Genomic DNA, 27,319 nt, shown 5'->3' on the forward strand with positions numbered 1-27,319 from the left:
ATGGCTGGTTAATATTCCATTGTATGGATAGATTTGCAGCATTTTGTTTATCCATCTGTCAATTGATGTACTTTCAGCTGTTAGAGATACCGCTGCTCTGAACATCTGTATACAAGGTTTTCTGTGGACATATGTTTTCATTTCTCTTGTGTATATGCCCAGGGGTAGAATTGCTGGGTCACATGACAACTCTATGTATAATCTTTTGGGGAACTGCCAGACTGTTTTCCAGAATGACCACACCATTTTATATTCCTGCCAACAACATGTGAAGGTTCCAATTTCTTCACATCTTTGTCAACACTTTCTTTTTATATCTGCTAGACCATCATTTAAGATAATGAGTTCTGTAAGCTTAATATTGGCAGCACTTCTTATTTTCCCTAAAGTAAAAGCATTAAACCTTTAAAGGGTGCTGTTTAGTTTTGTTTCTGCTATTAGTTACCTAGTTTCATGTTTACACTATCCATTTTATGATTTTATAAATCTGTATCCTATTTTTGGTCAGTCTGATTTTGAAACACTGAAGGCAAGGACATTTTTTATTCTCTAATATGTCTGGTAATGATACTTTTTTTTGATGGGTTGCTTCTCAAACATTTCTTGAATATAAATAGTCCTTAGCTTTGCAAAACACCTGCTATCAAAAGCAACTCATTTTCTGGCCCGTTTGATTTCTGATTACAAGCCCCAGCTCAAGAAATAGGGTTTTACTGGGGCGCCTGGGTGGCTCAGTGGGTTAAGCCACTGCCTTCGGCTCAGGTCATGATCTCAGGGTCCTGGGATCGAGTCCCGCATCGGGCTCTCTGCTCAGCAGGGAGTCTGCTTCCTCCTCTCTCTCTGCCTGCCTCTGCCTGCTTGTGATTTCTCTCTGTCAAATAAATAAATAAAATCTTTAAAAAAAAAAAAAAAAGGAAATAGGGTTTTACTAAAGCTGACTGACCTTTTTCTCCACTCTTTTCTCTTCCAGAGGAATGGCTTCTTGTTGGCACCAAACAAGGACATCTTCTTCTCTATAGGATCCGGAAGGACACTGGTAAGTGGCAGCTCTCCAGCCTCAAGAGAGTGACTTACTACTCATGCAAAAAATTGTGATGGTCGGCCAGTATACCGCTGTGAAATCAGTGATTCCTGGCCCTTTAAAAATGATGGGGGTTGAGAGTAGTACATGGGAAAGTAGGGAGAAGCATGAGAAAATCTCTGGCATTTTTGTTTTTTTTTTTTCTGTTTTTCGGTTCCCCTATCCTGATCTGGTAGGTGCAGTTGAGTATTCCTCCTCTCTTTGCTTACAGGAGAGTCACTGTCAGAAATAAGAAGTATTACTGGTGTGAATAGATTTCTGCATGAATGATGTGGTAGTAGGAGGAACCACAACTTTTGTTAACTTGTGAGGGGTGGACTAGGAGAGGAGGCCCAGGTTTGGGCCCAGCTTTCCTTCTTCTTGGCCAAATGACTGAGTAGGTCCTTTCCTTTGTCATTTTCCTCTTCTGTAAACTGTCTATCTCACAAAATTGTCAGGGTCAGATGCAAGGATTTTGAAAAGTAAAGCTCCAATCAGATGTGACTTTGTTAGTAAAAATGTAGATTAATAACTAAAGTATTTGAAATTTATTTTGTTAGGGTTTCCTCTTTTGGAGGGAAAAAAGCACCACACTTCCTTTTCCTGATTTTATTTCTATAGTCTCTTTATGGAAAATTGATGGTTTGGGATAATATACATTGGAGCTACAGAGTCTTTAGAAATCTGCTGTTAATGCCAGAGTGTGTTGAACCATATGAAATTGTCATTATTTGACTATATTAGGAAAAACAAAATTTCATGCCTTTCAACCCAATAAACTTTCTGTAGTAAATAGCTTAAAGTAAGATTGGAAATAGACACTTCCTTTTGGAACCTGGAGCAAGGGTAACATGGGAAAAAAGGGCATCTTCCTAGGGCATGTGGAGGGGAATTTCATTCTACTCATTTTAGGTTCCTTGGGTGGGAACATGTAAATTGGACTGACAAAAGACAGATTAACAAGAGAAAAACAAGTGTATTAACATGTATTACACATACACATGGGAGCACTCAGACATGGGTAACACAAAGGGGTTATGGTTGGAATTTGGGTTTATATAGCATCTTAACAAACAACAACAAATTTTTAGAAAAGTGGTTAAGACAAAGGAAAAGGACTTTGAGTTTCTAGGATGGCAAACTGTTAAAAGGCAGACAAATGGGGGAACTAATGGAATAAGGATGAGTAAGTAAAGTTTGTTAATAGATTGTCCTGGTGTCCTCTCTAGGCTGATAAGGGTCTAGAGCTATCTCTGCTGATTAAATGCTGTCCTTGGTAAAAAGTGGAGGAGGGACACCTTTATAAATGTATGTTCTGTTTTTAGGCAAATTAGAGGGAGGGAGAGAGCCTTTCTTTATCTGCTTCTTCCCAGTTGCCTTCAGCTCAAAATAATCCTTATCCCAAAGTGGCATAATTTGGGGGGATGTATTCTGCTACCTATCACCAGTGGAGTAGGGAAGAGGAAGGCACCTGTTCAGAAGAGAAACCAGCAGAGGGTATATTTCATTTCTAAGTTTTTCAGCTTTCCTTTAAATCAGGGGTCAGTAAACTTAACCCAGAAAGGGCCAAAAAATAAATAGTTTAGGCTTCGTAAGCTCTGAGATCTCTGTTGTGACTTCCAACTTTGCTATTTCAGCAAAAAACAGCCATAGACCCTATGCAAAGGAGTGGCGTGGCTGTGTTCCAACAAAACTTTATTTATAAAGACATGTCAAGGGCTGGATTTGACCCCAGGGCAGCACTTTGCTTGCCCTTGCTATAAATCTCTAGTTCTCAGGGCCAAAATATTTCTTTTCTTTTTTTTTTTTTTCCAATTTATTTATTTTCAGAAAAACAGTATTCATTATTTTTTCACCACACCCAGTGCTCCATGCAAGCCGTGCCCTCCACAATACCCACCACCTGGTACCCCAACCCCCCACCCCCCCGCCACCTCAAACCCCTCAGATTGTTTTTCAGAGTCCACAGTCTCTCATGGTTCATCTCCCCTTCCAATTTACCCAAAAGCACATACCCTCCCCAATGTCCATAACCCTACCCCCCTTCTCCCAACCCCCCTCCCCCCAGCAACCCACAGTTTGTTTCGTGAGATTAAGAGTCACTTATGGTTTGTCTCCCTCCCTATCCCATCTTGTTTCATGGATTCTTCTCCTACCCACTTAAGCCCCCATGTTGCATCACCACTCCCTCATATCAGGGAGATCATATGATAGTTGTCTTTCTCCGCTTGACTTATTTCGCTAAGCATGATACGCTCTAGTTCCATCCATGTTGTCGCAAATGGCAAGATTTCGTTTCTTTTGATGGCTGCATAGTATTCCATTGTGTATATATACCACATCTTCTTGATCCATTCATCTGTTGATGGACATCTAGGTTCTTTCCATAGTTTGGCTATTGTGGACATTGCTGCTATAAACATTCCGGTGCACGTGCCCCTTTTCCATGCTCCTGGATTGGAAGAATAAATATTGTGAAAATGTCTATGCTACCTAAAGCAATCTACACATTTAATGCAATTCCTATCAAAGTACCATCCATCTTTTTCAAAGAAATGGAACAAATAATTTTAAAATTTATATGGAACCAGAAAAGACCTCGAATAGCCAAAGGGATATTGAAAAACAAAGCCAAAGTTGGTGGCATCACAATTCCGGACTTCAAGCTTTATTACAAAGCTGTCATCATCAAGACAGCATGGTACTGGCACAAAAACAGACACATAGACCAATGGAACAGAATAGAGAGCCCAGAAATAGACCCTCAACTCTATGGTCAACTAATCTTCGACAAAGCAGGAAAGAATGTCCAATGGAAAAAAGACACCCTCTTCAATAAATGGTGTTGGGAAAATTGGACAGCCACGTGCAGAAAAATGAAATTGGACCATTTCCTTACACCACACACAAAAATAGATTCAAAATGGATTAAGGACCTCAATGTGAGAAAGGAATCCATCAAAATCCTTGAGGAGAACACAGGCAGCAACCTCTTCGACCTCAGCCGCAGCAACATCTTCCTAGGAACATCGCCAAAGGCAAGGGAAGCAAGGGCAAAAATGAACTTTTGGGATTTCATCAAAATCAAAAGCTTTTGCACAGCAAAGGAAACAGTTAACAAAACCAAAAGACAACTGACAGAATGGGAGAAGATATTTGCAAACGACATATCAGATAAAGGACTAGTGTCCAAAATCTATAAAGAACTTAACAAACTCAACACCCAAAGAACAAATAATCCAATCAAGAAATGGGCAGAGGACATGAACAGACGTTTCTGCAAAGAAGACATCCAGATGGCCAACAGACACATGAAAAAGTGCTCCATATCACTCGGCATCAGGGAAATACAAATCAAAACCACAATGAGATATCACCTCACACCAGTCAGAATGGCTAAAATCAACAAGTCAGGAAATGAGAGATGCTGGCGAGGATGCGGAGAAAGGGGAACCCTCCTACACTGTTGGTGGGAATGCAAGCTGGTGCAACCACTCTGGAAAACAGCATGGAGGTTCCTCAAAATGTTGAAAATAGAACTGCCGTATGGCCCAGCAATTGCACTGCTGGGAATTTGCCCTAAGGATACAAACGTAGTGATCCAAAATATTTCTATTTTGACACTTATTAGACTATAATTTAAAAATTAAGCTAGCCTTGGATTTTATTCAGCATTTGACAACCATGATTTCACTGTCCACTCTAGGCTCAGATACTGTGCAGGACAGGGAGATAAGAGAGCTTAATATTCTTTACCCAACAGATGAGCAGTTCTTTGTAGCTTCAGATACTAAATGCTATGATAAAGTGATTTGTTTGATAGGTCATTTCTGTATAAATGGTAAGGAATTGAAAACTAGACCAGAAGAGTAACTCTCAACATAATGTAGTCTCAAACTGATAATATTAGTGCCAATATGACTTGGAACCCTGGTGCTGATTGTTCATGCCCTGTGATGGGTTCACCATGGGACTTTTGAGACATTCGTTCCTGGGGCTCAATTTCTGCATAGGTAACTTGAGTAGCAGTGTGACCTGCCTTAGACAATTGGGAATCAGACTCTGATTAGAAACTTGACTTCTCCCTGTATCCTTAGAGAACAGTTCAGTTCTGGCTTGGCTCTGGCCTATTTATGGCCCGAAAAAGAAACAGACTTGGGCCTCTATGAATCAGCCATAGAACTAAGTTGGTTCTTAAGTTTGAGATATTCCAAACCTAAATTAGGCTGCAACCAGACTGTCTTTCTGAGGAAGGAGAGAGGGTGATGAGGTGTCCTGGAGAGACTGGAATTAGGGATACCTGAGATCAGATGTTAGTCATTTCTTTGAGCTCGGAGATGCTTCTAGGCCTCATTTTACTCCTCTCTTAAACAGAGGCGTTAGATGAGCTCATACATATCAAATATCTTAACAGCTTCAGGTTTACATCAGTGCCATCACCTTAGAGCAGTTCTCAAAGTGTGGTCGGTAGACCCCACGGTGTCCCCAGGATCCTTTTAGAAGGTTTACCAGGTCAAAAACCATTTTTCACTGACATTTATTGACATCTGCACTGATGGTAGCTAGAACTGCGGGCCCTTAGCATAAGTTCAGGGCAGTGGTTAATGAGCTTGTTGGTATGTTACTGTTCTCATTGTAGTTTTGGTGCTCTCCAGCTCACTCTCACTGTGGTTTCTGTTTTAGTTATTTATTTATTTTTACAAAGATTTTATTTATTTATTTGATAGAGATCACAAGTAGTCAGAGAGGCCAGCAGAGAGAGAGGAGGAAGCAGGTTCCCCACCTAGGAGAGAGCCCGATGCGGGGCTCAATCCCAGGACCCTGGAATCATGACCCAAGCCGAAGGCAGAGACTCTAACCCACTGAGCCACCCAGGCGCCCCGGTTTCTGTTTTTTTTTAAACCAAGTTTCACCTAAGGATGTTCTTTGTGCGGCAATAAAATTATTTTATTATATCCTGATCTTTGACAATATTTCTTTTTTCATTTTTAAGATTTTATTTATTTATTTGACAGACAGAGATCACGGGTGGGCAGAGAGGCAGGCAGAGAGAGAGGAAGGGAAGCAGGATCCCTGCTGAGCAGAGAGCCCGATGCAGGGCTCGATCCCAGGACTCTGAGACCACAACCTGAGCCAGAGGCAGAGGCTTTAACCCACTGAGCCACCCAGGTGCTCCTTGACAATACTTCTTTTTAATAATCTCTGATGTAGTAAGAAGTGCCATGTGCCAAGGTGTGAAGCACAGTGACTGCCTTGAGAAAAAGTTCTTGTTTGAGTTCTGAGCTGAACTGGCCACTTTTTCATGAAGCCTCATTGTTGTTTAAAAGAATGATTGACAGACTATGGTTTTGTACACCATTTGGGTGTTTGGTGCATATTTTCTTAAAAACTGAACAAAGGAGTCTGTCACTTCAAAGAAAACAACTGGAAGTATCTGTGGCTAACAGTCAGGCTAGGGCTTTCAGTAGAAAATTAGAATTGTGGAAAAATTATATCCACACCATGAACTCGACAGCTTCTCAGTACTTTTCTGATGACATTGGAGGTGATAATGAATATGATGACACAGGACATATATATATGTGTCCTATAACAAAATATGCCAACATTTGGAAAATCTGTGTGATTCAGTGAACAATATTTTCCAGTGCATGAAGTTCCTAAATCATTCATGAGTAAAAAGATCCATTCAAAGTCTAAGACAGAGGGTGCCTGGGTGGCTTAGTCAGTTAAGTGTCTGACTCTAGAGCTCAGCTCAAGTCTTGATCTCAGGGTCATGAGTTCAAGCCCCACACTGGGCTCCATGCTGGGTGTGGAGCCTGGTATTAATTTAATCAATTAATTAATTAATTAATGTAAGATAAGCTAATTGACTTCAATTTGACAAGAAGTTTCATTAATATAAGTCCACGCAGAAGTTGACAGCATATGACTATCTCTTGCTTAACAACTTAAACTTATTCTCAAAAACCTGTCCATAAGTGAAAACCCATTAACTTTTAAATTTTTTCTTTATTAATGGGGGGAAATATAATGTATTCCATCTCAATCTAAACAGAAAAATATATCACTTGAACAACAAAAGCAACTCTACATAAGTAATAAGCAACAATGGGAAAATAACAATTTGAGTTTATATACAAAATGCAAAGTAATAAACTTATATTACTCTCATTCTCTTTCCTTTTTCTGAAACATTTTCTTCAGTAATGTTTCAACTTTGGAGGAGTTTATGGTTATCTCACACATAGATCACACTTAATGAATGCATAGGGTAGAAAAACACAGGAAAAAATTAAAAAAAAAAAAAAAGAAGTTTCATTAATAGGTTTCAGATTCCACATTGTTAGAAACTCCATTTGTCAAGTTTTCTTTCATATGGTATCAAAGAAGAAGATGGACAATTATCCGAAAAAACTTTATTTTTTATTGATTAAATCAATTAATTAATTTATTAATTAAATTTATTTTATTAATTAAATAATTTAAAATTATTTTAAAGATTTTATTTATTTGACAGAGAGAGAGAGAGAGAGAGAGCAAGCACACAAGCAGGGGGAGCAGCAGAGGGAGAGAGACAGGCTCTCACTAAGCAGGGAGCCCAATGCAAGACGCTATCCTAGGACCCTGGGATCATGACCTGAGCCAAAGCAAATGATTAACCGACTGAGCCACCCAGGCACCCCATGAAAAAGCTTTAAAATATTCCTCCATTTTCCAGTTCTATGTCCATGTGAGGACAGATTTTTGTCATCTCCTTCAATCAAAGCAGTGTATCAAAATAGTACAGAAGCAGATGTTAGAGTCCACCATGTTCTATTAACCCAGACATTTAAAAGAGAATTACAAAATATAAAACAGTGCATCTTTTTTAATTTGGAAAAATAGTTATTCATTAAAATGTTATTTATGTTAACATGTAATGGGCTTATTACTAATATTTAAAAATAAGTTAATAAATACAGATTTTAAAAATTTCTCGGTCTTAATTTCCACCCTGGTATACATTGATAACTATGACCCATGTTAAATTTTTGGGATTCTCAATTTTTAAGGCTGTGAAGATGTCTTGAGGCCACAAAGTTTGAGAATCTCAGTCTGAGGTAATTCAGCTTATGAAGAGAATCGTTGGAAGTAATAATAAAGCCCTTTTCAAATATAGAACTAGTTACCAAGCAGGAAGTGGCTGAATTTTTTTTTCTCATGAAATGTAATGGCAGAATACAGGACATGTTTATGAATCTCCCACAACTCCCGAGCCCTTTCATCTCCTCTGCTGAGGGACAGGTGGAAGAAGTAAGACCAACTTTGGTGGCATGGGCACTTGTGGCTGCCTTGTAGATGCTCCACCGATTTTGGGGCCATGGACCCCACAAGCTGTGGAGAGCAGCTTGAGGTCAGCTGTGGGAACAGTCTTCACAAGCTGGGAGGCAGGTGGCAGGGGATCGGCTCAGCACCTGGGCTTTACAGTCAGCCCTGAGTTTGCTTCTGGGCCGTCTTTCACCTACTGCTACCTAAGTGCATGACCTGTCAGGTCCCTCACATATGAAATTGGAATAATATCTCCTCCTTGGGGGTAGTCGTGAGGATATTTATATATATGTGTACATATATATAATTATATTTATATATATATATATTTAAACTTATATATGCTCAGTTTGTGATAGCTGCTATAATTATTGTGATAATTATTCTCTTTTTTGACCTTTTGGTGACTTGAGGCTGACTGTTTTTGTCATCCCCACGAGGCTGGCATCACGTTTTTATGGTCTGTAACTTTCTTCCCTTTTTGTAACGTGCCAACCGATATGGCATCTCCTGAGAGCAGCAGTAAGGGTAGACGCACTCAGTTACTTTAGCTGAGGGGAATGTTGAGTGTTTGCTCTGTCCCGTGAAGCAGGATGTAGGGTAGCTGCTGGGCTTTTGTTGGTCTAGATCTAAGGATGTTTCGGGCTGGGTTTCATTGCTTGGGCTCTTACATTTGACTGTTACTTTTACAAGCACTTAGCCAAGGTGCTGTTTTGTAGGATAAGACCTTCAGACCCACAAGTACCTTGGCAGCTTCAGTGAGCTTCTGTGGTATGATTCTGCTAATGCCAAGTCAAGGTACATGAAACCCTCAGGTCTAAAATGGGAGTTGAAGGCAGCTTCCTGTACTTAGTGAAGACGGCTATCTAGTGTAGATCCCCAGCTTCCAGTCTTTCCGGAATTTTTAGATTCCTATAGAAGAGCCATGGGAGCAGCATTTTTTGTTGTGGTTGTTTTTACATGTTTGGAACTGTGAATGTTTGTTTCTTTTCCATAGGTTGCAACAGGTTTGAAGTGACACTAGAGAAATCCAATAAAAACTTCTCCAAAAAGATTCAGCAGGTAGGCAGTGATGATGGTCATTTCAAGAATGTTTGACTTCTGTGAGACCCTGTCAAAGCTAGAACTTTAATAACATTACTTACGAACTCTGAATTCTGTGCTGTGTGTTCTCCCACTTATTAGGGATCTGAGTTCATCTGTCATGTGTCTGAGATCCTCTATAATGAGCAGAAATTGCAATTACACATAAATATCTATCAGATCCCTGTCATTGGCCTAGACTCTTTTATTCCCTCTTTAGTACTGTTCTTAAGTGAACATTTGTTAAGCCTTGTTGGAAATGTTTAATTGAGTCTAATGATTTGTTCTTTTCCAGATCCATGTGGTTTCCCAGTTTAAGATTTTGGTCAGCTTGTTAGGTAAGAAAAGGAGTTGCAGTTGTATTGCCTGTGTCAAAAACCAAAAGCTATGACTTGATTAACCACTCTTTCATGCTTAATTTGACAGACATTGAAACTGACCTGTTCGAAACCAGACATGGCAGGGTACATGGGTATTAAAGGCAAGAGTATCCCTCATAAACTTGAGCTCTGCTCTCCAAGAAATGTCATTCATTCATTCATTCATTGGGCAGATATTTATTGAGCCCTGTTCTAGGCATTGGAGATACCAAATTGAATGAGACATGGTTTCTATCTTTGAGATGTATGTTCTGATTGTGAAGACTGAAATGACAGAAAGTAATCTTGATACAGTGTGATAAGTTAACAATAGAAATTTATTAAAAATGTGGTGGATCTTAGTAAGGGAAGGACAACATCTTCTAGTGGATGATTAGGATTTTGGCAGCAAGAGAGAGGAAGGGAGAGCATTTTAAGCAGAGGCCTTGCGGTCTGGCCAATTTAGGATCTGTGGTAGAGAGTGGCACAGTGGCAAGAGATAGGGAGAAACAGATCAAGACCAGACTATTCAGGCCTTGATAGAAAAGCCATTGACTTGGGGAGCCTGGGTGGCTCAGTGGGTTAAAGCCTCTGCCTTCAGCTCAGGTCATGATCCCAGGGTCCTGGAATCGAGCCCCACATCGGGCTCTCTGCTCAGCAGGGAGCCTGCTTCTCCCTCTCTCTCAAACTGCCTCTCTGCCTGCTTGTGATCTCTGTCTGTCAAATAAATAAATAAAATCTTTAAAAAAAAAAAAAGAAAAAAGAAAAGAAAAGCCATAGACTCAAGTGAAGCAGCCAGCAAGGCCTTTTCTTAACAAACCGAGGACTAGAAACTTGCCTCATGCTTTGTACTGTTCAGCCCAGGGCCCAAATGGTGGAATCATTTTAAACTTAGTTTGTAGGTGGAGGGAGAAATAAAGTAACTAAACCTTCATGAGTAAAACTAGATAGGAGGCCCAAGTGAAATTATTTTGCTTGCTTTGCTAGTAAAGAAATCCTTGCCGTGGGATTGTACCAAATCCACAGAGGATTTCCTTTCTTTACTGAGGCTTCCAATGGAAGTAGTTTTGAAAGCCTGTTCTTGTACAAATATTGCATCACAAATTTCCAGACTTGAGAAAGACAGAGTGTGAGAATGCTTTGGTAGCAAAAGAGCTCTTCTGCATAAGCAGCCCAAATTTAAAGGCACAAAAGTGACCTCTATCATTTTGTCATGTAATTCTGATAACAGACTGGAATAAATCATTGTTAGTGAAACCAAAGATACATCTTCAACCAATACTTGCCAATTGGTTCTTCTCATTGTTAGTTATTTTTGTGTGTAGAGAATTGTGATAATTTATACTGTTGTTATACCTCCTTCCAAACAGAAAATAACATTTATGTCCATGACCTATTGACATTTCAACAAATCACTACGGTTTCAAAGGCAAAGGGAGCCTCACTATTCACATGTGACCTCCAGGTAAGTGTAGGCAAGATGAAAATTGACTTTGTGTTTTAATAAATATGGTCTTTCTTAATATTCCTACCATTAGGTTGGAAGAATAACATTGATATACCAACCCAGCAGAGACTCCAGAGAAAAGTGTTTGATTTTGGATTGTGTTAGAGAAATTTCCCCCTTTGTATGTGGTCAGAAGGGGAAACATTTGAGTTCCCTGTGTGTGCTAATTAGAGCACCAGACGTCTGTCTTGGCAGGAGGCAACTAACCCATGATAAAAGCCTTTGCCCATGGATAAATCTTTAGTGGGAAAATCTAGACTTACTGGTATCATGAACATGGGACATTAAATTGACCTTGTTCTGAACAGGTGATTATATTCTTTGTCTTAGGGGTTTTTTGGTCTTTTGGGAAAGACATTTCTCCTTACTTATGCCAATTCATCATCCTTACATTATTAAGAATCTGCCTTACCCTTCTACTCAGCTTTGATCACTTTTTAGTCTTTGTGGTCTACGTTGACCCTGCATTGTTTTATGCTTAGACATTTCTTTTCTCCTCCCTCCTTAAAGGATTGAAAGTGGTTGCTGACACATGCTGATCCCTGACCAGCATGTACTAACAGTCATGAGTGGACAAACATTTAAGAAAAAAGGAGTAAGCGGTTACATAGGTGAAGGCCTTCCCTGGGCTTTTCTGTGTGAATTATGAATGTCCAAGAGATTTGCCAGGGTTGGGGTCTTTGGCTGGCAGCCCTTAGAGGGGAAGTGCTCCTCAGCCTATTGTTTCTAAGAACATCTTAGAAAAAAAAATGGTGTTCTTCCATTCAGTTTGTCTGGCAGGGGGACTTTATATTACAGGGGATTTTCAGATTAGTAGCCATTTCAAGGCAGAAAATCTTGAATTTAGCTGTCACCCAGTTACAGAGTCATCACATACACCACCTCATTGGTCCTGGGTGTCTCTTCCCAGCACACAGAGACCGGTGAGGAGGTGCTGCGGATGTGTGTTGCTGTGAAAAAGAAGCTCCAGCTCTACTTCTGGAAGGACAGGGAATTCCATGAATTGCAGGTGAAGTCCCTGTTCCCTGGTCTGTGTTGACCCCCAGCTTGAAAGGCTTCCTGTTCAGTAACACTGAAGGTCAGGGCTCTGGTCTTGGAGTTCTCTCTGCATGAAGGCTCTACCGTGAGTATGTGGGAACCTATCCACGGCCGCTCGTCAGAGTCTCCTAGTCTTCAGAGACAGTGGTCATCCAGTTCTGCAGCGCTTATATGGATTGGTTTATTTCAAAGTGGGTTTCACCTTTTCTAAAAGCGTCTAGTCATCCAGTTCATGGGTGAATTAAATTTTTGTTACAAGTGGTTTCTCAGCCTCGAGCTTACAGACTTGTGCTTAGATGAGGGTGATGGCGATTTTGAAGAGGTGGGGTAGAATAACAGGGAAGTCACGGTTTTTTGTTTTGTTTTGTTTTTTCTTTTAATGTCTTTCCATTTGAACTCTTGGTCTCTTTCTTCAGGGGGACTTTAGCGTACCAGATGTGCCCAAGTCCATGGCCTGGTGCGAAAATTCTATCTGTGTGGGTTTCAAGAGAGACTACTACCTAATAAGGGTAAAACTTATTCTTTTGCATATATCATCCATTTACCTGGGGGAGAGGATCATGTGTTTTTGAACTACAGGTCAAGAGACTGCCTTAAGTAGTGTTTTGGCATAACAGGGTTTGTGTTTGTATGTTTGGCTATTTTTTTATGCTTCTCAGCATCTCTACAAATAGATGTCTGATGCCAGGCAGCATCAACTCTCAATTCTCTACATAATGAATTATCCACATCGTGTATCTAATTATTGGAACAGATAATTAGGGCTCCTTGCCTCCATTCAATAGCATTACCAAGGACTGTCATCTTAAGGCTTTAGTGCACCTTATAAACTAATTTTAGTATTAACTTATATATTTTTAAGACTTTGAGTTTTCTGCGCTCTCAAACCTTTTAGTATAGTTATTTTAAAAATTTATTTATTTTTATTTCAAAAGCCACATATGTTAATATAAAAAATAAGGAAATATAGGTAAGCCAAATAAAGGAAGTACAAATCACCCATAAATCCTTCACTCAGAAATGACACTGTTAACCTTATGGTAGATGAGCTTCCACCTTTTTACAAAAATAGCATGTTATACACATTGTTTTGTAATCTCTTTTTCTGAACCTAAGTGGTAAATATCCATGACATTGGTTTTTTTTTCCTCCGTTATGCGTACTGTATGTAGAATAGGTTGATGTATCATGCATTTCATAGCATAATCCAAATTTCTTACCCCTCTCATATTCCAGACTTGGCAGTTCTAGAAGCCTTTCTCCCCCATCTCCATTTCTCCCCACTTCCCTACCACCCACTGTGTTAGCTCTTCATTATTTATCTAGTTAATATATTTGTTCCATATTTACATTGTTGGAATGTCCTGATTTGATCAGCCTCAGAGTTGCAGACTGGTAGAGGAGTCACCCCTATCCAGCTGATGGATGCACAGAGTAACAGCTAGGCCTGTGGGTGCTGAAAGAAGTCTGAGGGCTGGGGATACAGAGCCAGAAGCTGGAGGGTAGGCTCGCATTACTCTGACTACCTTTCCTCTTCTTGAGGGTACTGTCTTTTGAGGGTGGGAAATCTTGGGTTAGGCCCAAGCTATTCAAAAATTACTCATTTAGATCAGACAGTAAAATTCATTCTTTTGGATGTATGGCTCTAACATGGTTAGAGTCATGTAACCACCACCATAATCAAGATTGAGAGCAGTTCCATCACCCAAAAAATGCCTTCATTCTGCCCCCTTGAAGTCAACCCCTCTTCCTATGCCCCAACTTCTAGTAATCACTGATCTGTTCTTCATCTCTTATAGTTTTGCCTTTTCCAGAATGTCATATAAATGGAATCCTACAGTATGTAGCCTTTTGAATATGGCTTCTTCCACTTAGCATAATGCATTTGACATCCATCTGTATTGTGTGTGTCATCATATTCTTTATGGCTGGGTAGTGAGTGGTCCATAGTATGGATGTACTATGGTCATTTATCCATTCATCAGTTGAAGGACAAAGTTGTTCCCAGTTTTTAGCCATTATGAATAAAGCTGCGATAAACACTTGCATACAGGTCTTGGTGTAAACATAAGTTTTCATTTCTCTTGAGCAAGTGCCCAAGGAATGGGATTATTGGGTTGGATGGTAAGTATATATTTCACCTTAGAAGAAGCCAGCAAACAAAATGGCCGTACCATTTTGCATTCTCACCAGCAGCGAATGAGAATTACAGTTGCTCTGCATCCTCACCAGCCCTTGACATTGTTAGTTGCCGGCCTAGATGCTTGTCTCTGTGTTAGAGAAAAAGAGAACTGGTTCTATGTTGTGATGACAAAATTTGTCATAACAAACTCTATAATATTTCCTTATGCCAAACAAGGAATATTATTGGCTTCTGTAGGCTCAGGGTTTTATTTGGATTTTTTAGGCCATGTTCACTCCTCTGGTGAGAGAATGCTGGTTGACTCACTTTGTGTCTTCCTATAGGTGGATGGAAAAGGGTCCATCAAAGAGCTCTTTCCAACAGGAAAACAGCTGGAGCCATTAGTTGCACCTCTGGCAGATGGAAAAGTGGCTGTGGGCCAGGATGATCTCACCGTGGTGCTCAATGAGGAGGGGATCTGCACACAGAAATGTGCCTTGAACTGGACAGACATACCAGTGGCCATGGGTGAGACCACCATAGCAGCTGCTTCCCACTCTGGGCTGGGGTTGTGTGCCATCCTTGCAGAAGGGAATCCCATTCATGGCTTTCACAGACTGTGGTTTACAGTGTCATTTACTTTCAGGTCCCCTTCTTAGAAGTAGACAAGTGTTTAAGGTCATTAAAAATGGGATATTCTGGTCTTTGTAGGAAGCCGGGTTTTGTCCCAGAGGGGGAGAAATTTAAAACTGAGTTATGTGTTTTAGGAAGTGATTGTCTATGGCCATATATTTTTATTTCTTAGTCCTTGTTTTACTTTCTGTGTATGGTTTTAATGTGTCCTCTGCCAGATCAACTACATTTGGAAATTAGTGACAATTCTTTATTTATCCCTGTAGTACATGTAACTCAGTATTGATGTGCTTTTGACTTGGTGGGTATGGCCTCTCTTTTGTAGCTTGGAAGTGCAGGTTGTGTTTAGATGTTAGGATCTGGCCTGCACATTAGGTATTTCTGCTCTCACTCTGACCCAGGCTCTCAGCAGTGGTATTGCCTGGAAGTGTTATAACCACCCTCACAGCAATTCATTTTCAGTCAGAAGAGTGAGCATTTTAAAAATAGCTACTGCTGTGGAGTGGGGCATAGAGACATGCCATCTTTAAGGACTCTAGCTGGGGAGGTAAGGATAACATCGTGGTTAAAAAGAGAAAACAAGGCATCGCTCAAGGTGTTCAGTTGGATGAGTTGAGATTCAGTCATTTAGAAAGTTCAACTTGTCAGTAAGAAGTTCCATTGCATAATTAAGGTTGGACTAGACCAGGCAGGGAGTTTATGACTTGACTTGAAGAAAAATTCCTTTCATTCTAGGCAGAAAAATAAAATAGTTAAAAATGATCGGAAATGTTCCTTTTTGACAGAGCATTAGAGAGACTGACCTGGTTGAAACAGGTGGTTTGAATTACAGAGGAATAAGGGTAGGGCTGGTTTTTAGAGGCCCATGCGAAGGTCAGAGAGGCCAGTAGATTCCTAACTGGTAGAATGTTTTGGTAAAAGCATCATGTTCTAGAGTAATTACTCTGGTTGTGTTCATTGATGAACAGATCAGAAGGAAGATAATCAAAAGGACAGTATTTTGTAAGGCCCAAGATTATGTATATGAACAAGTTTGAGGGGCTAAAAATTTCATGAGAAACTTTGTGGTGTTCTGGGGGGTGCTTGTGTTCCCTTCAGAAGAGGGACAATGGTAGAATTGATGAAGCTATGTATAATATGTGCGAAGAGTATGCTTCTCATTCCCTAGTGTGAGAGTTTCGGTTTTAAAACCTTTGTTAGTGTCCAGTGCCTTTGGCAGTGTTTCTTAAAAATATTTCTGTGCCTTAACATACTGAGGAAGGGAATAGCTGGGCATTCTTTCCAGGTAGGGTGGGAGAACCACCATCTGACAGGACGAAGACTGAACTTCAGTGGTGTACGTGTTAAACTTCATTTATACTTCTCTCAACTTTATCACTTCACCTGGACTCCAGTCATCTTGGACTCCGCCTCATCCAGCCATGATCCCCTGGGCTCTTCTTGCCTCTTCCTCTCTTCTCTTGCCCGAAATGTCCTGCTCACATGACAAGGCCTTGTTCAGTGGCACTTCCTCTCTGAAGTCTTCTGATGTGCAGGCAGAATGAATCACTTCCCCCTTGGTGCTTCCAAAGCCCTTTCGGGTTTCTCTGTCATGGCCCCCACACTGTCCCACTGGATGCAGTGAGTTGTCTGTTTCCTCTGTTTCCTCTGCTCGTATAGGAGCTATGTGAGCTCTGGACTCATGTTTTGATCCACTTGGAGTAGGACCAAAACATAGCCTTTTAGGAAGTACTTTAATGGATGAATCACTGTCATCGTTGGCCAGTTATTAGATGTCTGCTGTATACCAGCCACTCTGCCGAGTTTTGAATATATAATATTATTAATATATAATTATAATATATAATACAGAGAGATCCAGACCGTCTCTTAGGGAGACTGGATCATGATACGATATGACAACCAAAAGCCTTCCTATTATAGATTACCTTTTTTATTAAATTAGACCTTAGAAAAGTCAGCCAGATTAAAGGAGAGAGAAATTTGACATATTTATACAACTTAACACTGTGGGGGATTATACTAGTTTTTAAAAATGAGGCCAGTAAAAAAATCCAATGCAAAGCAAGTTTTTATATTTTTTGATAAGATAAAAAATATAAGCACAATAACTTCAGTAGCATTCAAAGTGGTGAAAATATTAGGCCAGTTCCCTTCTGGCTTTAAAATTTTTATGGTATTGGGGCACCTGGGTGACTCAGTGGGTTAAACCGCTGCCTTTGGCTCAGGTCATGATCTCGGGGTCCTGGGATCAAGTCCCGCATCGGGTTCTCTGCTCAGGAGGGAGCCTGCTTCCCTCTCTCTCTCTCTCTGCCTGCCTCTCTGCCTCCTTGTGATCTCTGCCTGTCAAATAAATAAATAAATAAAATCTTTAAAAAAAAAAAAGTTTAAAATTTTTATGGTATTTAGAGTATAAACTATATTAATGTGGAAAATTTTTTGTCAGAAAATACATGACAGAAATGAATCCGTAGCACATTAGCCACAATAAGAAACTCTTGAGTGTTTGAGGTTAAATTGCTGTATGATTATTATGCCATCTAGTGGTTGATTTTTTTACTTTTTTTCTTTCCTTTTAAAAATTTTCTATTTTAATTGTAAAAAAAACAAAACAAAACATAAAATCTGTCATCTTAAGTGTACAGTATTTTTTAAGTGTACAGTCCAGTAGTTACATATATTCACATTTTCATGCAACAGATTTCAGAACTTTCTCATCTTGCAACAGTAGAAGTCCATATCTGTTAACCCTTTTCTCCCTCCTTCAGCTCCCAACTTTCTGCTCTAAGTTTCAGAACTTTCTCATCTTGCAACAGTAAAAGTCTGTATCTATTAACAACCCTTTTCTCCCTCCCCTAGCCCTTGGTGCCAACCATTCTACTTTCTGTTTCTGTGATTCACACTCCAGAGACCTCGTGTAAGTGGTAGAAAACTGGCACACTAAGAAGACCAGCCAGTTGCTTTCTCTGGGAATCACTGAGCATCAGGTGGAGTTTTGCATCTTTTCCCTCTGAAAATCTGAAGCAGAAATAACCTTGGCCAGAAATGTGGAATTCTCTTTAGCCTCATTTTAGGGAAGAAAGAAGTTGCCTTCATCTTGTCCTTCTCATGTAACCTTCTCCCACTGATGCATTGTTAGGGGAAGATGGACTTTGTTGGCTTGGTTTTGTGACTGATGAGAAAGGGAGCAGCTGAAGGTTTCACCCAGTCCTTTGGAGGAGATGGTCGGAGTGGGATCAGGTCACTCTCAGCAAAGCTGAATGCGTCCTTCTTGTGCACAAGATTCCTCTTAGGGTCACGTGGACAAAACAAATTTTTTTTCCCTTTGGATATCACAACATGGGATCCTGGCTTGGTATTTGAGTAGTGGACTATTTAGAGATCTCATCTGCATGCAGGATAGAAATGAGAAACAGAAGCAGCCCATAAACCTAAAGCCTGAGGCCAGATCCACAACTGGAAGTGTTCTTTTCTTGTGCAGAGCACCAGCCTCCCTACATCATTGCCGTTTTGCCTCGATATGTGGAGATCCGAACATTTGAGCCAAGGCTTCTGGTCCAGAGCATTGAACTGCAAAGGCCCCGCTTCATTACCTCGGGAGGGTAAGGAATTTCCTTTTTTACTGTAGCTGCCATATTATTGCAAAGCTTTAAAATCATAAAGCCTGTGCTAAAGCTTTGCTAATATCCTTATTCCTTCCTCCAGATCAAACATTATCTACGTGGCCAGCAATCATTTTGTTTGGAGACTCATTCCTGTCCCCATGGCAACCCAAATCCAACAGCTTCTCCAGGACAAGCAGTTTGAATTGGCTCTCCAGCTCGCAGTAAGTATTATTCCTGAGATTTGGATGCAAGTCTGCCTTCCTCATTGTTCTCCATAGCAAGTGCTTTGGGTTTAGATGGTTATATTTAGTTTGGACTGGTAGAATAAGCACAGAGCTGCAAGTTAAGGGACTTGGATTCAGGGTCTGACTTGGCCATAGAATATCTATGTAACTCTAAATAATTTCACTTTTTCAGATGGCTTATCGGTCAGATGTAGAATGAATACCAGTTACAATAATAGTAACTCCTAGAATTTAGAAGACAATCAAGTAATTTAATAGATACGGTATAGCCTTGAAAAATTAGACCATGCAAGTATTAAAGTAACAGTCATAACGTAAGATTATAGTCTGATTGAATGCAACAACTAGAGGGCTTTTCACAATTCCTTTGAGCAGTAGATCCCTGTCTTTGGATAAGCAGGCCTCCTTAAGGTTTCTGAAACCAGCTTGAGTTGCTGCATTCAGTAGGGCTGCACTCTTATATTTATGGCTGCCTCTCTTCCTTGAATATTAGCACCAGGTATTGTTCACAGCCATAGTGCCCATGCTTTTGCTTTGGCGGTTCTCTCATTGCCAACACACTCTGTGGAGACTGACTTCTGAGACTTGTCTTACTCTCTTCAATATTCCCAGTGGTGATTATTGTCTGTAGAGAGTAGATTTGATTTTAGGAAACAACCAAGGTCATTCTGATCCTAGACCTTTAAACTGGACAGTGCTAGTTTAGTGAAAGAGAAGAGATTTTTATGAATTTAAAAAGCTTAGTTTTGAGAGTATCTTGTAAATTATTTCTGAAGGGAAAGCAGTGGTCACAAGTTTTGGAATTTATAGTCACATGTGATAGATACTTTTTTAAAAAAAAATATTGACAGATAGAGATCACAAGTAGGCAGAGAGGCAGGCAGAGAGAAAGCGAGAGAGAGAGAGAGAGAGAGAGAGGAGGAAGCAGGCTCCCCACTGAGCAGAGAGCCTCAATCCCAGGACCCTGAGGTCATGACTCAAGCAGAAGGGAGAGGCTTTAACCCACTGAGCCACCCAGGTGCCCCATGTGATAGATACTTTTGAAGGGCAACATTTATCTTGGATGTATACATTTTGGATTTAAAACAAAAATCCAGTCTGAATAGTTAGAGATGTTTAATATCCCAGAAAGATTATTTTTTTTCCTTGGGGTATTTAATTTCAGCATCTGACTACTTTATTTCTATTTTTTTGCCACTCTTAAATTGCCCGCCATTATTTTGTTTTCATTTTTAAAATACTAAATACCCATGAGCCCACCATCCTACCTAAGAAAAACAGCTTCCATAACTTATATGTACCTCCCCATCTCATTCTTCTGCCTCCCCTCCAGACACACCATTATCCTAAATTTGTGTTTATTGTGCTCTTTAAAAATACATTTCTTGTTGAAAAGTCAAATTAACAACCTAACCTTATACCTAAAGGAGCTAGAAGAAGAATAAACATAACTCCGAACCAGCAGAATGAAGGAAATAATAAAGATTAGAGCAGAAATAAGTGATATAGAAACAAAACAAAACAGCAGAACAAATTAATGAAACCAGGAGCTAGTTCTTTGAAAAGATCAGAGAGGACTCAAACAAAATTATAAATGAGAGGAGAAATTGACAGCGCAGAAATATAAAAAGGATTATAAGAGAATATTTTGAAAAATTGTATACCAACAAATTGGACAACCTAGAAATATAAATAAATTCCTAGAAGCAGATAACCTCCCAAAACTGAATCAAGAAGAAATAGAAAATTTGAACAGACTGATTACCAACAATGAAATTGAATCAATAATCAAAAAAACTTGCAAAAATCAAAGTCCAGGACCAAACAGCTTCACAGTGAATTCTACCAAGCATTTAAAAAAGAGATAATGCCTATTCTTCTCAAACTGTCCCAGAAGATAGAAGAGGAAGGAAAGCTTCCAGATCCCTTTTATGAGGCCAGTATTACCCTGATACCAAAACCAGATAAAGATACTACAAAAATAAAAGAACTATAGTATCCCTCGGTCAATGTCCTTGATGAACACAGATGCAGAAATCCTCAATAAAATGATTCTATTCAGATTCTATTCAGATTCTGATAGATTCTATTCAGATTCTATCTGAATCCAACAATACATTTAAAAAAACCATTAACCATAATCAGGTGGGATTCCTTCCTGGGTTGCAAGGGTGGTTCAGTATTTGCAAATCAATCAGGTGATACATCCCACCAATAAGAGAAAGGATAAGAACCAGGATGATCATTTCAGTAGACACAGAAAAAAGCGTTTGACAAAGTAAAACATCCATTCATGATTAATCAGAAAACAAAAAACCTCAACAAAGTAGGTTTAGAGGCAGTATACCTCAACATAATAAAGGCTGTATATGAAAAACGCATAGCAAATATTATCCTAACTGGGGAAAACTGAAAACCTTTCCCCTAAGAATAAGACAAGGATGTCCACTCCACCACTTTTATTCAGCATAGTACTGGAAGTCCTAGCCACAGCAGTCAGACAACAAAAAGAAAGACATCCAGAACAGCAAGGAAGAAGTTAAACTTTCGTTATTTGCAGATGAGATGATACTCTATAGAGAGAAACCTGAAAAACTCCACTAGAAAACTGCTAGAAGTATAAACCAATTCAGTAAAGTTGCAGAATACAAAATACAGAAATCTGCGACATCTCTATACCCTAACAAAGAAATAGGGGAAAGAGAAATTAAGAAAACAGTCCCATTTACAATTGCACCAAGAAGAATAAAATACCCAGGAATAAATTTACCCAAGGAGGTGAAAGACCCGTACTCTGAAAACACCGTTGAAAGAAATTGAAAATGACACAAATGGAAAGATATTCCATGTTCACAAATGGAAGAATTAATATTGTTAAAATGTCCATACTACCAAAAACAATTTATGAATTCAATGCAGTCCCTATCAAGATGCCTGTGGCATTTTTCATTAAACTAGAACAGTGCTAAAATTTGTGTGTAACCCACAAAAGACCCTAACTAGCCAAAACAATCTTGAGAAAGAAAAACAAAGCTGGAGGGGAGGTATCACAATGCCAGATTTCAAGATACACTGGAAAGCTGTGATAAAACAGTATGGGGAAAAAAAAAGTATGATACAAGCACAAAAATAGACACATAGATCAATGAAGCAAAATAGAGCTGCCAGAAATAAACCCAGGATCAGATGGCCAATTAATCTGTGACAAAGGAGGCAAGAATATGCAATGGGTAAAAAACAGTCTCTTCAACAAATGGTATTGGGGAAACTGGACAGCAATAAACAAAAGAATGAAACTGGATCACTTTATTACACCACACAAAAATAAACTCAAAATAGATTAAAGACCTAAATGTGAGACTTGAAACCATAAAAATAATGGAAGAGAACACAGACAGTAAAATCTCTGATACGGGCCATAACATTTTTCTCAGGCAAGGGAAACAAACGCAAAAATAAAGTATTGGGACTACATCAAAATAAAAAGCTTCTGCACAGCAAAGGAAACCACCAACAAAACTAAAAGACAATCTATGAATGAATGGGAGAAGATAATTACAAATGACATACTCAGTGAAGGTTTAGTATCCAAAATACATAAAGAACTTACACAACTCAGCATCTAAAAAAATAAAGAATCCAACTTCAAAACAGGCAAAAAGCATGAACAGACATTTCTTCAAAGAAGACATACAGATGGCCAACAGACAAAAAATGCTCAATATCACTCAGTGTCAGGGAATCACAAACCAAAAACCATAGTGAGACATCACCTCACACCTGTCAGAATGGCTAAAATCAAAAACACAAGGAGTAACAAGTGTTGGCGAGCCGTGGAGAAAAAGGAACTCTTGTGAACTATTGTTGGGAATGCAATAGTTGGGAATATACATGAAATTTTCAGAGGGCAAGTACATATTAAACTTCGCCATTGACAAAATGTGGAGGCAAATTTTAGCCAGGGGACAGTTCCCTGTGGGCTGGACAAGACATCCCACCGTTGGTCCCTTTCTGAATAGGTGAAATCAGGATCAGGTGGGGAAAGAGGGAGCATTAAGAGCCTGAAGAAGCTAAAGAAGTGAAAACAAGTGTAGAAATGGCATGGAGTCCATCCTAACTGGAGTGGAGGGTAATGCTTGAGTGTCTGGGAATAAGCTAGAGAAGGAGGCTGTGCTGGATTCTGAAAGCCTGCAAAGCACCAAGAGGACTTGGACTAGATGCGACCATGTGTTGGTAGTGGTCTAGGCTGGGTTGATGGCAACAGAATAGGAAAGGAAAAGAAGGGGAAAACTGGAAAGACATTTTGAAGGAAGAAATTCAATGTAGTAAAGAGCGGCTTAAAAGAATTTAAGGGGAATAAAGATTATAAGGAAGAAACAAAGATAATAAATAGTTGCATTAATTTAGCTCTTACTATGAACTGGACCTTTTCCAGCTGTGCCAGCAACATTAAGTCCCCTTCATTCCTTGAGCATACCATGTTCCCTCTGTCACCTTAGCGCCTTGCATGTGTGATGTCCTTTTCCCTTCCATCTGTTCTGGACTCCCCTGGTTAACGCCAGCTCGGCCTTACACCCCAGGCTGCATTCCTCTTGCTTCCTTCTCGCACCCACCGCTCAGACTAGATTGGGTACCTCTCCCAATTGCTTCTGTCCTCGTTCACCCTATTTTAGTTTTGACTTTTTCATGTTTTTAAAGTGAACTCTAGACTTTATTCAGATTTCACTGGTTTTTCCATTAATGCCCCTTTTCTGTTCCGGTTTCAAATCCTGAAATTACATTGTATTTAATTGTTGTGTGTCCTTAGTGTCCTCTGATCTGTGACAGTTTCTCATTCTTCTGTTGTTTTTCATGACCTTGACAGTTTTTTTCAGGAGGACTGCCGAGGTATTTTGTAGAAACCCTGTTGCACTTTAATTGCACAGTTTCTTCTCAGTCTTGTGGTTAGAATGTGAGGACAAGTCTATGAGGGCAGGTGCCATGTGGCTTCTCTTGTAAACTTGGGCATGTGGAGCTCCTAAGATGTTGTCTGATACATAGTATATACTGAATAAATATTTGTTGAGCGAGTGAGGTCTTTCCTATTCTGCCCTCTCACTAGGAAATGAAAGATGATTCCGACAGCGAAAAGCAGCAGCAGATCCATCACATCAAGAACTTGTATGCCTTCTACCTCTTCTGCCAGAAGCGTTTTGATGAGTCCATGCAGGTCTTTGCTAAGCTTGGCACAGGTAACACATGGGTTTGGCCTTGGTTGGAATTCGTGGAGGGAGGGGAACCTGGAAAGGACAGGAGAGATAGTACTAGACATCTGAGATCCGGGAAAGCTTCTGCTCATCTCTTGATCATCGTGCCTCACAAGATCCTGTGGGTGGCCACAGTGTTATGTATTTACAGTCCGCATCTTGTGCACCCAGTCTCATCCATAAACAGACTTCCAGTATCCCTTTCTTTATTTACAGTAGAGAGGCTAGATCTCTTTCCAGTGGTTAGAATATTCATTACATGGCACCCAGGGCACTCTTACGTACATATATCAAGGTGCAGGCATTTTAGATATGAGGCCTTGATTGAAGGTGGTCCTGCAAAAACCTTCTATTCTATAATTAATAATCATGGGAAATAATAGCTTATGGGAAGAGTGAGGTTGGGGCAGACCACTCCAGACATAGGCAGCTTTGTAAGTGGAACACTAATGAAAACAATAGCAATCCTACTAACACTCAATTCCCACTACTATTGGTACTCAGCACTGGCTGTGCTTTGCAGTCCTGAACCCAGGGGAGATGCTTTCTCCTTTGAGATGCAAATCTTTGAGTATATTTGCTTCCAATGGAAACCAGTTTCATCAAAATAAAAAGTCTGATCCTGGGTATAGACTTCTTTATGAGACCCACTACCAAAAATGAATATGGGGGAACATCTTTGCTTTATTTTTACTCTCAGCTTTTCCAGGTGGTTTAACTTAATAGAAAGTATAGTGGGTTTTGAAGCTGCTAAACCAGCCACTCCTCTTTCAGTTCTTTTTTTTAGGTCCCCTGTATATTTACTGAGGAACCTTGCCTGGTCACTTTAAAACATTAACAAGCTGCACATATTTGCATACAAATCAACACCACTTTTTTTTTCTTTTTAAGATTTTATTTACTGGCGAGACTACAGAGCACACAGAGAGCACAGAGGGAAAGGGAGAAGCAGACTCCCCACTGAACAGGGAGCTTGATGCAGGGGTTACACCCCAGGACCCTGGGATAATGACCTGAGCCCAAGGCAGACGCTTACCGCACTGAGCCACCCAGGCACCCCAGTTTTTATATTTCTTGAAACCCATATTTAGGTCTTAAAATTGAGCCCTAGACTATTGAATTTGTTCAGATACTACATTCATTACTTACTTAGTCAATAAAAATTTTATCAAGCTTCTACCATGCGTTGGCGACTATTCTGTGTACCAAGTAGTGGGGCGTATATTCTGTTGGAGATGGGGCAGACAGCCAAATAAATGAGCAAATTTATAATATATTGGGACGTGGTAAGCTCTAAGAAAAGTAAAGCAGGGAAATGGGGATAAGGAGTACTGAAGATAGGTATTAGGATTATAATTAAGATAAAATAGGGAAGGCATCTGTGAGAAGTTAGGGCCTAAAGGAGGCTATTTAATGAACCGGGCAGTTGTCTGGGCAGGTGCAGTGCAGGTAGAAGGAATGGCCGGTGGCAAGGTGGTGAGGTTGGAATACTGCCTAGTCTGTTCCAGGAGCAGCCAGATCCATGTGGCTAGAGAAGAGTCAATCCCTATCCTTTGTTCTGCATAAGGAATTTAATCCCTTTGTGAATTGCCTGTCTCTCTTATTGAGAATTCACTGTGTGGCATAATCCTGGACTCAGTGAACATCGGCCCAAAGGCAAATCAGATAAGCGATGGCAGTGGCAGCTCTATCTTTGATCCTGAGCTTCGAGGATAAATAGGACATGTTGTCTGTCCACAAGGCACTTACATGTAAAACCACTCAGTGAAACATGGGAATAAATGTCTCCAGGATTGTGGAGAATTAAGTCAGGAGTCTCAAGAGGCAGTGACCAGGCTCTGGAAGATAGAAGAAAAAGCAGAGTGTAAAGGAAGGTGGGCGGGAGGAGCCACCCAGTGGTGGCTGAGGGTCTGTAAGCCACAGCCCAGTGTGATGATGGTGGTGCTTGATAGATCGCATGGGAAAGAGATGTTGGGTCTGCATCCTAGAGGACCTTGAATGCTGCCAGGGAATTTGGACTTGGTATTGTAGGCTTCAGGTGACATCACAAGGTTTTAAGTAGAGTGATGTGATTAGAGCCTTGTCTGTAGACACACACCGTGGTGCGGGAAGCCGCCAAAGGGCAGCGGATGCGCTCCGGGTCCCCAGTGGTTATCTGTGTTCCTCAGACTGCGCTTCTGTGTGGGAGCCACGCGGAATTGCCAACTACCCCATTCGGTTGCCGTTTCTTAGGAGTGTCTCTTTCACATTATCTCAGGTTTTGAGGAACACAGTCTTCCTGGCTTGGCAGAAATACTGTGGTCAGACACCGGTTTCTTGGGGATGATGTGCGTTCTGGAGGCTTCAAGGCAAGGCTGGGTAGCATTTCTCTTCTGGTCTGCTTGTCTGGAGCTCAGCTCCTAGGAGAAGGACATGGCCTTCTCCTGGTCCCCCAACTTTTTTTTTTTTTTTTTTAATTTGAATGAAAATAAAGTAATGTTAGGATGAAACATTAAAGTGTTAAAGGAAGGGACGCCTGGGTGGCGCAGTTGGTTAAAACGACTGCCTCCGGCTCAGGGCGTGATCCTGGAGTCCCGGGATTGAGTCCCACATCAGGCTCCCAGCTCCATGGGGAGTCTGCTTCGCTCTCTGACCTTCTCCTCGCTCATTCTCTCTCTCACTGTCTCTCTCTCTCAAATAAAAAAAAAAAAAAAAAAAAAATTTAAAGTGTTAAAGGAAAAAAACCTTACTCTAGATCTAGCCTTGACTCTAGTTTTGTGTCTTTTTCGTCCAAGCTTTTCCTACTTTGTACATCTCAGTGTAATTATAACAGTATTCGTTTTTATAGTTTTTATTACTTAAAATTGTTAGTGTTTTTCCATGTTGCTGTGTGCCCTTCATAATTAAAAATTGTAATGATTGCATTATTGTCTCTTAGTTGACATAGACTATAGTTCTGCTGCTGAAGGAATTCCACATTGTTTCCATAACTGCATTGTTACAAATAATATTCCTTATGTGACCTGCTCATTCAGATGTGTCTTCCCCCTCCCATCTTTTAGACTGTTTCCTTAGGGTAAACTCCTAGAAGTGGGATTGGTGCGCCCAAGTGCTTTTCTCCTTATTGAAGT

At 40.2% G+C, this 27,319-nt stretch overlaps 1 protein-coding gene across 1 annotated transcript in view; it reads left to right on the forward strand.

The window, feature by feature from the left end:
• VPS39 (VPS39 subunit of HOPS complex) overlaps positions 1 to 27,319 on the forward strand; it is a 49,548-nt gene that overhangs the window by 7,084 nt on the left and 15,145 nt on the right. Inside the window, exons 2-11 of the mRNA XM_044232064.1 lie at positions 971 to 1,036; positions 9,369 to 9,433; positions 9,750 to 9,792; positions 11,184 to 11,278; positions 12,231 to 12,329; positions 12,775 to 12,867; positions 14,825 to 15,008; positions 18,595 to 18,715; positions 18,819 to 18,939; positions 24,065 to 24,194. Of these exons, the coding sequence (XP_044087999.1) occupies positions 971 to 1,036; positions 9,369 to 9,433; positions 9,750 to 9,792; positions 11,184 to 11,278; positions 12,231 to 12,329; positions 12,775 to 12,867; positions 14,825 to 15,008; positions 18,595 to 18,715; positions 18,819 to 18,939; positions 24,065 to 24,194 (1,017 nt within the window). The remainder of the gene's footprint in view (positions 1 to 970; positions 1,037 to 9,368; positions 9,434 to 9,749; positions 9,793 to 11,183; positions 11,279 to 12,230; positions 12,330 to 12,774; positions 12,868 to 14,824; positions 15,009 to 18,594; positions 18,716 to 18,818; positions 18,940 to 24,064; positions 24,195 to 27,319) is intronic.

The sequence above is a fragment of the Neovison vison genome, chromosome 13, assembly GCF_020171115.1.
Source record: "Neovison vison isolate M4711 chromosome 13, ASM_NN_V1, whole genome shotgun sequence".
Classification (NCBI taxonomy): Eukaryota; Metazoa; Chordata; class Mammalia; order Carnivora; family Mustelidae; genus Neogale; species Neogale vison.